Raw genomic sequence first — 12310 nt, forward strand, 5'->3', positions numbered from 1 at the left:
AGACTTAAATAAGCTTTCACTAAGAAATGCATGTATTCTAGATGTGCCATTCTTGACATAAAAGCAGGAAGTTGCTTTTATGTCTGCTGGCTCATCAGAGGATGGAGGGCAGAAAGAGACACGAATCAAGTAAGAAAAAGAAGAAGTGAGAGGCAACATGATACGGCACCGGTTCTTAATCTGTGATAGAGTCGCTCTTGTCTGTAATTCAACCAAAATGTCAAAACACATCTATGTGTTTGAAGTAGAATGTAGTTTGGTTTTATTTAGATTATTTCTTGATTATTATTAAATGTAAGGTTACATTAGGTGGACATTAATAGGCATGACTCAGTTTGTGGAAGTTTCAATATGTTAAAAAAAAAAAAAGATTGCCGTTTGTTGCCAAACTGCTGGAAAGAGTCACACAGATCAAATTTAAGACAGAGAAGGTAAAACGTCCAAACATTTAAACCAAAGAGTTTCTTTGACATCGTTGTCTATGGTGTAAGAAATCAAAATTCGCATCAATGTGTGTCTTTTGTAATTATCAATAATTATAATTAATAATTGGTTATTAATTAGATTTTTATCAAGTTAACATTTCTTTAGGTGAACCAATTGGGTGGAAATTCTTCTGAAACCTCAGAGGCATCCTCCCGGCTCCTGAGGCCAGGAGGATGCACACAGTGAGCACTTTCTGTTCTTTTTTGTTTGCTTGTTTTGGCTTCTGACAACAGGGAAAAATAAAATAGAGATATTCCAGCTCATTAATGGTCATTTCCTCTTTCTTTGAACTGGTTCCTCTCTGCCATGATCTTTGTGTTTACAGTATTGTTGAAGACCACAAAAAAAATTTTTGTTGCGTTTTTATGACGTAACGCACTTTAAACTGTCTGCTTGCAGAAACGTGCGATACAAATAAACTCGACTGATTGTTTGACTGATATGACGAAACACAATGCAGCTACAGGAGGGTTTCAGAGAATCTTGGCTCAGTTTGATCGGTGGTCCTTGAAGAGCGTGCGCCAAAATGAACGTCCCTCAACCACATGACCCCTCAAGTCGACTGCTTGTCTTCGGTAGACCCTTTACAGAGAGAAACTGGGACATTTTCAGTCACGTACTTTGGACCCGCAACCTCTCTTGACCTCACCTGGACATCTCCTCATCCCACCTCATCTCCTCATCCTCAACCCTGCTTCCTGTTCTCATATTTCCTCCACTCCTCGTTGCTTCACCTTCCTTCTGGGAGATAATTGATGAGGTGAAGACTCGGTTGTCTCCTCCGAAGCTGGCTGCAGTGTTTGTTCTACGCAGGCACAAGCACAGCAACAACAACCAAAAAAAAAAAGGCAGATGATATTATGCTCTGTGTGCTACTTAAGTTGTTCAGTTTAACACAATATCAAGTTCATGGGAGACAGAGGTGGGTTGCTGGTTTCTAAATGAGCTGGAAACTATGATAAAAAAACTTAAAAAAAAAACTAACATGCTAAAAATTACAGCGCCATATAGTGACCTGGCATAACTACAGCAGATTCAAGGTTTTTTGGGAGCAAACAAAAGCAGTGGCAGTTTCTAGACAGCAGACTCGTGTAAATGTAACCTTATGCTAGCGTAAAATTGTCTGAATGGTCAAACTGTGGAGGCTCCAAAATAAATTTTCTTTATCCCCAACCTCACCATAGTTGCTTTTGGTCGGATCCTGCTGCCAAGAAATGGTAGTTGTAGGTGGTGAGACCCAGGTATGAAGAGTAAATGATGGTGTAATGACGAATTGTACAAAAAAAAACAAAAAAAAAAATCCAGGCAGCACAGGTGGGCAGAGACAAGGAGCTCAGACACTGGTAGCAACTGGTAACCCAGCTAGAGATAATGACATGAGACACGACACGACTGGGATCCGACAAGGAGCTAGAGACACGAGTGGGTTTAAATACACAGGGAAGGTAATCAAGGAAAACGAGGGACAGCTGGGGAAAACCAAGGGGTAGAAAGGACAACACAGAGACTCAATTAACTGAAAAGACACACAAAATCCAAATCCTCACAGACTTATCCAGACATCCGCATTGCACAACTTGGAGGCTCGGTGAGCTCCTGCAGGCTGGTTCCTTTTTGCACAACTGTTGCAAAAAGGAACAAAATTGCAAAGAGGAAGCACATATCTGTATAACAGAGGTCAAATGCTTTAAAAATAGAGATTGCAGGAAAGTAACTGTGTTTCTTGGTTTTTTGTGTGTTTGTTGTTTTATAGATGCTACAGTTTTCACATTTTTCAAATTCAGTTTAAAGAAAGCCAAAACCCATATTAAAAATTTACAAAAGCCTTCTGATTAGCTGCTATGCACACCCAGAAATTGTATTGTTTTTTTGTTTTTTTTACGACTTGTTGTCTCAGGAAAGAGAATGGAGAAATGAGAATGTCATCCTATGATGACTCAAAAACAAAACTGCTTAAAACACAGAGACAGTCACAAAACGGCATAAAGCGTACGGAGCATGACATCTGGAAAGAATACTGAGAAGAGATACCAAGAAATCAAAACGACCAGGTCGGTTAAGAAATTTATATTAAATTTGCAACAACAAATTAGTGAGGAAGTGATTCTGCTGTGAGATAGGGCCTTCAAATTGATGAACAAAACGCCACAGTAAGCCGTGTTTAGTAGTTTTTCAAGATTTGTCTTACACTTTTAGACTGAATTGTATTAAAGTCACATGATGTATTTATTTGTATATTATTTTAAATAAGAAACACTGTCTTTTGTTGTGTATTTTCTATTGATTGATTCATATTTTAAGTGACCCCACATTTACTTGTTCTTGCTTTTAGCCACACACATGGATGGAAATGCAACCCTTCAGCTGTTCCCCAACAGCACCTGCTCCCGCGACAACGCTTTTAAGACGCTTGTTCTGCCCGTCTTGTACTCCTGTCTTTTCCTGGTGGGACTCTCTCTCAATTCTGTCGCAGTCTGGGTGTTTTTTCGCATCCCGTCTCGCTCGCACTTCATTATTTACCTGAAGAACATCGTTGTCGCAGATGTTGTCATGACGCTGACGTTCCCCTTCAAGGTTTGTTGCATTTATATGTAGCTTGTGTTAAAATATAATAATAATCAGTGGCTTCTATGCCCTCCGTATGTACTGGTGCTGCTGGTAAAGATGAAAAATAAAAAATACACCTCCGAGGTTTATCTTTGGTTGCAAAGGGGAGAAAATTGACTTAGTCGCTAAATTATTGGTTCCACACTAAGTTTAAAATGTGCCTTTATATTGATCAGAAAGCTTAAAAAATTAACCACCAATAACTTAATGTGTTCTTGGGTATATCTATGACAATAGATATGCTGTAGGTTTCTTTCATTATAGCCTTATTTAAAATGGGAAAGACAAAAGGACGTGATATTTGAAATGGCCAAATAACACCCCTGTGATGTAAAACTTTATAGGATGTTATAATAGTATAACATCCTATAAAGTATGATAGACACACTTCACAAGAGTATAAATCACAGTCAACACAAAAGAAACTGGTTGTTCATAGACTGCTCAGTGCAGATATATAATTGGAAAGTTGAGTGGAAGGAAAGCTTTCAGTAAAAAGATGCACAAGCAGAAATGTCAGTTGTGAAGCAAGGTACATTCATGATTTTCACTCACAAAGAGGGGGCTACAGCTAGTTTAAAATAAAAGAAAAAAGGTTTTAAATATGCAATGAACATATTCCCTTCTTCATTGGTGGCAGTACATGTGGTGGACTTTATTTGGTTTATGTTGTTAGGTTTTCAAGATCTATCTCCTATTAAATTTCTGTTGTCAAAATTATCCCAGAGGATGAAAAATTGCTTAACAAATAGGAGCTTCTGAAAATCTATAAGTAATAAATCTGGACTAAATATCTGGTGGGAATTAAAAGCCTTTTCCTCGATTTAATAATTAGAACTTTGTAAATCTCAAACAAACTCAAACTGTGTGAATGTAAAAAAAAAAAAAAAAAAAAAAAAAAGAAAAAAAAAAGAGGCAACCCTAAAGGAATGAACACTTTATTTTTGCAGGTGCTGTCCGACTCCAACATGGCGCCGTCACACATCAGGATTTTCGTGTGTCGAGTCTCCTCCGTGTTGTTTTACCTCACAATGTACATCAGCATCCTGTTCTTCGGGCTCATCAGCATCGATCGCTGCAGGAAGACCCTGATGCCGTTCAGAGGCACCAACTCTGCCCGTCTGGCCCGCAGGAAATTCCTCTCGGGGGCCATCTGGAGCTTTTTGCTGGTCCTCTGCCTGCCAAATGTGATCCTTACACGAAAAGCCCCAACTTCTCCGTACTTTAAGTGCAGTGACCTGAAGACAGAGGCTGGTCTGTTTTGGCATGAGGTGGTAAATTACGTCTGCCAAGTGATTTTCTGGGGAAACTTGGTTGCCGTGATAATATGTTACACTCTAATTTCCAAAGAGTTGTACAAATCCTACTCTCGCACCAAGTCCCACTGCCCTGAAGGGACGATATCTTTAGCAGCGAGGACAGAAACAACTCGGAAGTCTCCCCAAGCCAAGAGAAAAATGAATGCAAATGTATTCCTCGTGCTAGCGGTGTTCTTTGTGTGCTTTGTGCCGTTTCACTTTGTACGAATCCCCTACACCATGAGCCAGACTAGAGGGGTTCTCTTTGATTGCAAGCTCCGGCTTTTCTTCTTCCAGCTAAAGGAAAGCACACTTTTCCTCTCTTCCCTAAATGCCGTGCTGGACCCTCTGATCTACTTCTTCCTCTGTCGATCCTTCAGGACCACTTTGTTCAAGACCCTGCGGCTGCCTGCCGGTACCTGCAGCTGGCTAACAGAAAGAGGGTCAGAGTCGGTCAGAGACTCGTCCACAGCCACATAAATCTGCTGGATATAAGGTAGAGTTTTGTGACCGGGCACTGGATATATAAACTTTCTGTGACAGACTGCAGGGCACTTCAAAAATGTCCTGTTTTGAGAATAGTACATATGGTAAAATGAGAAATAGCATCAAATGTGATACAATATGTAACCAAAAGCAACTGAAAGTGATGAGAATTTAGACTTTTTATTTTCATGATTTTTTTTTTTACGACAAAAGTTGCAACAGTTGCATGTCTGTTTCTGTTCCCTCTTCCTATGTATAACAATCAACAAGTTTCTTTTCTATGTTGTTATGCCAAATGACTATCTAAAAAACAAAAAGTATGATGACATTTTGTGTCTTACATATTTCATTTTTGTGTTTGTCCTTTATATGTAGTTTCTGTTTTTTTCCCCTTCAGATTAAGTTCTAATGACTGTATACATGTTTTTGTTGAGTTGTGAGTTTTCTGTAGATTTTGCAACATACTTCATTAAACACCGAAGAAACTGACTCCAGATATGTTTGTTTTTGTTCAGCCAAATCGTGACTCGACCAACCACATAGCAGAAATTCAGTACATTCAGCTGTCTGAGTGTGACAAAGATGGCTGACTGAAGCTCTGACTGAGAGTATCAGAATGGGAAGGATGGAGCAGGCGGGGGAATTAAACAACTTTGAATGAAATTCAGCATTGTCTAAATGTCAACAATTTCAAATGGGAACAAAGCATCTTGGGACGTCCCTAGAGACAAGACAAAAACGAATGCAATTGAGCATCTTAAGTTGATTGTGCCTGTACAACAACTAAAGGTTTTGATTTAAAAAGCGGGAAAAGTAGAACAGCAATTACATAATATCCATTTCTTGTTGTCAGGTTCAAGTTTCAGGATGCATTCAAATGCTCTGGTTGGACACTGCAACAAATGTTTTCTTACCTAATGGCAATTGCAAATCAGACATGCTGGGGGAAAGCAGGAATAAGATGTAAAGCAGAAGTCATTCCCCGTTCCTGATCAATCAGAAACGTGTTCCAGGTCATTTCGGAGCCCTGTCCTGACCCTGTCCACAGCTGACGTAAGTCCAGACAAACTCTTCTGATTTCGCGATGTTGCTTTCGGTCAAGGGGGTATCTGTCAGGAAGACTCATTAACAACATTAGCAAGTCAATCAGAGATGAAAATCAAGTGTCAGTGCTTTGTTTGTTTCTATGTGCTTCTGAGAATTGTTTGTTGCCCCGATGTTTCCCGACAGATCCTGAGGATGTACGGTAACGCGTCAAACATCTCGGACTGCAGCCCCTCCAGCCTCGAGGCCACGAAGGTCGTCGTTGCCTGTCTTTTCTTCGTCATGTTCCCCTTTGCGTTACTGCTCAACGGGCTCGCGGTCTGGGTGTCTTTCCACCTCCGCTCAGTTTCCACTTTTGTAGTTTATCTCAAAAACCTTGTGCTGGCTGACATGCTCATGACATTGACCATCCCTCCCATGGCCGCAAACCTGCTTCCTGGGGCAAAAATTCAGATTAAGGTCTTTACGTGCCGTTATGCTGGAGTCGTTTTTTACACCAGTTTGTACACCAGCATAACCTTGATGGGTCTCATCAGCGTGGACCGCTTCTTCAAAATTGTTCGGCCCTGGGGAAGCACGCTGGGGCAAAACATAGTGTTCAGCAAAATAGCATCCAACTTCGTTTGGGTTGTGCTGTTCGGAGGTACGGCTGTCCCAACTATGATTCTGACTGATGAAACTCCTCGCAATGACTCGGAAGACAGCTGCTTGTCCCTGAAGGGGCCAGTTGGGTTGACTTTTCACAGGTACGTGGTGAGCTTTATGGAGATCCTTTTCTGGATTTGCAGCGTCCTGACTGTGTCTTGCTATGTCTGCATCACAATGAGAGTCCTGCAGTCCTTCAGAAACTCCGGGAGCAACAACGGCAAAGGAAAGAAGAAGACCAAACTACGGGTCTTCCTGGTTCTCCTTGTGTTTTGTGTGTGCTTTGCTCCCCTCCATTTACTACGCATCCCTCTTAATCTGCATCAAGTTGATGTCTGCAATCAAGAATGGTTGCTCATATTGCACGAATTAGCCATCTGGGTTGCTTCCACAAACGTCTTCCTCGACCCGTTTCTGTATGTCCTCCTGTGCAAAAGCTACAAAACCAAACTGACTGACATGGTAAAAGGAGCAGGCATCTGCATTTTGAACAAGTGAAACAAAGAAGGTGACTGTCAAAAATAGAGACTTCCTCAGGTTTAAAAATGTTTTATTAAGAGAAAAACAGGGAAAGGGTCATTTTTAACTTTTATGTTGCACAGCCCTCTAGTGACCAGATGTAGATTGACATCTTTTTGAGATTAAAGGCTGGTTACACAGGTTACTGTGTTTTTCAAACCTTTTTTTAAAAAGTATCATCTCAGTGAAAACTAAAGATTTCTCTAAATTGAGAGACATTTTAAATCAGGGTTTTTTTTGTTGTTGTTGTTGTTCTTGTTTTTTAGTGTGTTGTGTTTTTTGCAAAACATAAAAAAATTAAAGAAAACCATTAAACAATTAAACAATTAAACAAAAACCATGACGACAAATATGCAGAAGTAGTGCATTTTTACAAGATTCCCAGGAATTACCCTCAAGATCCAGTAGGGAAAGGTTTCTTCAAATCAGACTCCCAAATCCAACATGGCCACTACATCTTTAAAATATAGCTGTAGCCACTGCAATCAATTTGGGCTTGTTGTTATTTCACAATACATGGTCTGACTTCGATTCATTGATTTCAATTTCTTTCTGTCATGCTTCTCTTTTAAATGGTTCCTTTTTATACAGAAATGGTTGAGCTTAGTCAACAAATTAATTTTTGTCCATTAATAAACTTTCTGTTTGCCTTTGTAAATTCTTGATACCAATTTTTTTTTTCTGAGTTCAGCTGAAATGAAACTAAGTACCATCAGTGATTCTTGTAAAAGAGTTTTAGAGTAATCGTAATGGAGACGAGACAGAAAGAAAAATATTGCTTTGGATTTTTGTCTTACAAGTTGACCAAATATCAAATCTCTAGTAAATCTCGGTGGGGTATAAATTAAATTCTTTTCCCCAGTCTTGTATTCTCTGTATATCTGGATATTTCTCTTTAATGAAATTATTTTTTTGACGTTAATTTGTGAAAATGAGAGGTAAACGTATTAAATTCCTTTTTGATGATTTGTTCGGGGTTTTTTATTTTATTTTACTTCTTCAATAGGAAAGAACTCTAAGGTGAAAACATAACACTAGGTTAATATATCTAAGTTTTCCAGAGTGCAGTATGTAAAGGCTGTAGTAAATGAATCATGACAGATGACTGAATGATCTGTCCACTAAGATGAGATTTAATCAGTTATTTTGATGTAATCCTGTTTTGAAATTATTCAGACTTAACATGAGTTACAGGGTAGAGTTTTTTATTTCACAAATTTAAAAGCAGTTGTGCAGTATAAGATTTATTAAGACAAAGTTCTGTGTGCTAAAAGTGACAGAAAACCATTTGGCATATAAAGGGCTATTCCTGAAATCATAAGGTCATCACATGTTCTTTTTCAGCCATAAAATGCGCCTTGTCAGAATAAAATAGCTTTATTTTTCTCCTGCTTGAACCCCAAAGCTGCATTTTATTAAGACCGAAGGATATGAATATGAAACAAAGAGAAAAGTCAAAGTTGATAGAGTTGTAGAACTCCTTCACTTGACATTAACTTCTACTAGTAAGTCAGAGATTCATTTTATCCCAGAGTGAAAGAAAAGAGACAAATAAGTTCTCAAAATCTCTAGCAGCTCACTGGAAACAGCCTCCTAGGTCAGGACATTCTTTTATTCTTTACAAAATAATGCTAAGTGTGTAAACATATATGTAAAATCAAATCGTACTCAGAAAAATAATCTTCTCAGCTTTCTTCAGATATTTCTGGCATTTGAATTTTCATAAACCAAGGTCGGAGGAAGTGCAAGGTCTTAATAAAAGGTTATGTGTTTTAATCTTCTAATGGAAAAAAATAAAAGCCTATGTTACATCATTGCCAAGATTAGTATTTCATTTCTGGTAATCAACAACAGAAAAATATACTGCTAAAAAAAAATAAAGGGAACATTTCACTTTAATTTTGTGTGTGGCTCCAAATCCAAGCCTCCATTGGTTAATAAATTTGATTTCCATTGATGATTTTTGTGTGATTTTGTTGTCAGCACATTCAACTTTGTACAGAACAAAGTATTCAATGAGAATATTTCATTCATTCAGATCTAGGATGTGTTATTTGAGTGTTTCCTTTATTTTTTTGAGCAGTGTATAATATGTTTAAAAGTTAAATTAAAATATCAAGTATATCAGCCCTCAGCCTGAGGCTTGGGTCTCTTGTGTCAGCTCCACAGTGCCATCATGTTTTCCCTATTTTTGCATATGCCCTGAAAAATCGCCCGTCTTAATACAGCTGCCAGTTCAATGTGTTTGCTAGGAAAATCAGAGGTGGTTCTTGAGCTCCTATAATAGCATATCCCTGTCAGACTGAGCCAACATGTACTTCTGCGCTTGATGAGCGACTGAATTCAGCTGTCGTAAGTTTTTATCATAACAGTATTTTTTTTTTTCTTATTGTTGGTTATGATAGACATCTTTTTATTAGGCTGGTCAAAGATAAGCTCACGACATAATAATTAGTGATTAAACTTATCATGAATTAATAATAATTAAAAAAACAACATTTTATTAAAAGCTAAACATTTGGTGCTATGAGAAAAACTTTTTTTTTTCCTAAGAGTTAAAGGATTTGTTTTTCTATAAGTGATATCTTGTACATAATTTAAAGTAAACCCCAGTACAAAAAGTGTGAAGTGGTTGAAAATATGATATGGTACATGTATTGTGATATTATAATTAACAGATAAGAGATTTTTCTGCAGATATGTCCAAGTTAAACTTATTTTCTTAGTCACCTGTAAGGTCTCTCAGTGAAAAGCTATTCTGTTTTGCTGCCGGAAAGCATATATGTTGCTATGAAAATGTAATAAGCAGATGTAATTTTACAGAAAAGACTGTGGTGAATAAAATAATTTTAGCGATTCTGAGAGATAATGTCTGTATTTATTGAAATAACACATTATAAGAAAATACGGGATAGCTACAGGGACATCAATAGTTAATTATTTCCGGTCATAAACTTGATACAATTTAAAGTTTTTACATTTCATGTATTTTTTTATTTTTTTTTTACTGAGGTGAAACATTTGTTGTTTAAATGTAAACTTACCATGGCTTGGGGCTTTATATGTAACGTAAATTTATCTCTGTCATTGTTGTTCCACCTTAGGCTGCAGGATAACTCAGATTAAAAGACTGCTTCCCGCTCAAATGACCAAAAATATTTTCATCAGATTTAATTTAACCTTATACACTTTGGTGCTTGGTGTCTCTAAACTCAGAAAAAGACAAAAACGACGAGTTTTGTTTGTAAGACCTCATCAAGTATCAAGATAAACATACAAGCACTGTGAAATAGCCGGCTGTTTGCTCTAAAATAAAAACACTCCTTTATATTATCTTCCAGTTCAAAATTTGCATGGAATAAATAACAGATCATGGCTGATTACCTGGATCCACAAATTAATAACCAAGGTGAGAAGCTTCATCCTTCACGTGGTTGTTCAAAAGATCAAATCACTTCTCAGTTTAGCTGCTAGCATTGAAATAGCATTAACCACTATCATCTTTGTTTTTATTTTCCTCAGATGAAGCGAATCCGTCCCTCTATTCAGCTCTCAATCAGTCAGAGTGTGAGAGGTTTTCCTACAACCCTTACATAGTCCCAGCTCTCTTCTTTCTCATGTTCCCCATTGCCTTGTTGTTGAATGTGGTGGCAGCGTGGGTGTCCGTGCATCTGAAGTCGACCTCCACCTTCGTGGTGTACCTTAAAAACCTCGTGGCTGCCGACATAGTCATGACCCTGATGATCCCAATGAAAGCCGCAGCAGACTTGCCTACCACATGGGAGCAACTGGCTGGACCGACATGCCGTTTTTTTGCTGTCATTTTCTACAACGCGCAGTACACGTGTATTGCTTTGCTGGGGCTCATCAGCCTGGACCGTTTCTTTAAGATCATGATGCCGCACAGCAGGATCTTTGGGCAGAGTCTCACCATGAGCAAAGTGATATCCGCCACAGTCTGGCTGGTTTTGTTCGGAGGTACGGGTTTGCCAAATATCCTCCTGACGAACAAATCCGTGGCCAACGCCTCATTAATCACCACGTGCATGGTTCTGAAAGGCCCGGAAGGAGTGCAGTTTCACGAGCAAATATCTCTACTCCTGAACATATTCTTTTGGTTTGTTAGCGTGGTCATTGTCGTTTGCTACATCTGCATCGCAAACAGAGTTATCCAGTCGTACAGAAACTCCGGTAGCAACAACAGCCAGGGGAAGCAGAAAATCAAGCTGCGCGTTTTTCTCGTCATCATTGTGTTTTTCATCTGCTTTGGCCCGTACCACATCATCAGGATCCCGTACACTTCTCAGCAAGTCACCTACTCTAAGGCAGACTGCTCTCCGACCTATGAACATCTAAGGTTTGCCAAGGAACTCAGCCACTGGCTCGCCACGACCAACATCTGCATGGACCCCCTGCTCTACGTCTTCCTTTGTCGAGAGTTCAAGGAGAAGCTAATGTCGATGATGGAAAATAGCTTTAAAGCACCAGGAAAGCAAAAGTTCAAAGACGCATTGCCTTGCTGAAGCTGCAGTCAAATATGTAGACATGTCATTTCGTGGTTCTTAAAGGGAAGAAATTAAGAGTATTTTGTGCAGCATCAGATCCCATTTAGGTAGCGTGTTGTTGTTTCTTTTCCTTGCTTGCTTCCATTATATACCCCTATTAAAATGACGGATGACCTTCAGATTATCCTGTCACTGTTTCAAAAACCAGTCAAAGATGGAAAATATTCCACTAATGTGACCTCCATCAGTCCCATCCCAGCCTGCAGTGCCTCCTAGTGGCCCCTCCGGGCTGGAGGTATTTTTTTCTAAGTGTTGTGCTCAGATCGACCAGTGGATGGGAAAGTTTGCTCCATCAGAACTTATTTGGCCAATGTGTTTCCATTTCCTGTTTTGGACATTAACTCTTTTTTGAAAAAGCCAAAAAGCGTGTATAATTTTTTTTTTTTTTATCTGAAATGAACAGATTTTTTTTCCCCCCAATTTTACCATTTCCATCAATCTTCTCTAACACAATACTGCAAATTGTGCATCAAAAAAACCTTAATAGAAACATCGCTATGGACCCTAAGAACACTTTAAATGTAAATCTGGATTTTAATTGGCAAAATTTAAATTAATTGGATTTTAAACACCTATAAAAACCTGTATAGGTGTTTCGGCAACTATTCAGGATGCCTAAACGCTTGTGCTCACACAAATCTATTTCCACAAAGCTCCTCC

The 12310-nt window shown here is 38.7% G+C and overlaps 3 protein-coding genes across 4 annotated transcripts; all 3 read left to right on the forward strand.

The window, feature by feature from the left end:
- Positions 1 to 2057: 2057 nt before the first annotated feature.
- Positions 2058 to 5371, forward strand: p2ry12 (purinergic receptor P2Y12). 2 transcript variants are annotated; one of them, XM_015054191.1, is made up of 3 exons: positions 2058 to 2537; positions 2819 to 3060; positions 4044 to 5371. In XM_015054191.1, exons 2-3 carry the CDS (start codon positions 2827 to 2829, stop codon positions 4869 to 4871), a joined length of 1062 nt encoding a protein of 353 aa, XP_014909677.1. In that variant the 5' UTR covers positions 2058 to 2537; positions 2819 to 2826; the 3' UTR covers positions 4872 to 5371. The 2 variants fall into 2 exon arrangements, with proteins under 2 accessions (XP_014909677.1, XP_014909678.1); XM_015054192.1 differs by lacking the exon at positions 2058 to 2537 and adding an exon at positions 2546 to 2636 and having other exon boundaries at positions 4044 to 5365.
- A 93-nt stretch (positions 5372 to 5464) lies between these two features.
- LOC106960845 (P2Y purinoceptor 13-like) lies at positions 5465 to 7349 on the forward strand. Its single transcript, XM_015054194.1, has 2 exons — positions 5465 to 5930; positions 6108 to 7349. The coding sequence occupies exon 2, from the start codon at positions 6117 to 6119 to the stop codon at positions 7062 to 7064; it is 948 nt and encodes a 315-aa protein (XP_014909680.1). The 5' UTR covers positions 5465 to 5930; positions 6108 to 6116; the 3' UTR covers positions 7065 to 7349.
- A 3227-nt stretch (positions 7350 to 10576) lies between these two features.
- Positions 10577 to 12054, forward strand: LOC106960848 (P2Y purinoceptor 13-like; the record flags this gene model as incomplete). The annotated part of the gene is made up of 1 exon (XM_015054199.1): positions 10577 to 12054. A coding segment is annotated over one exon (1032 nt), but the record flags the coding sequence as incomplete, so codon positions are not given.
- Positions 12055 to 12310: the final 256 nt, after the last annotated feature.

The sequence above is a fragment of the Poecilia latipinna genome, unplaced genomic scaffold (genome assembly GCF_001443285.1).
Source record: "Poecilia latipinna isolate Pla-1442-1.1 unplaced genomic scaffold, P_latipinna-1.0 Scaffold1236, whole genome shotgun sequence".
Classification (NCBI taxonomy): Eukaryota; Metazoa; Chordata; class Actinopteri; order Cyprinodontiformes; family Poeciliidae; genus Poecilia; species Poecilia latipinna.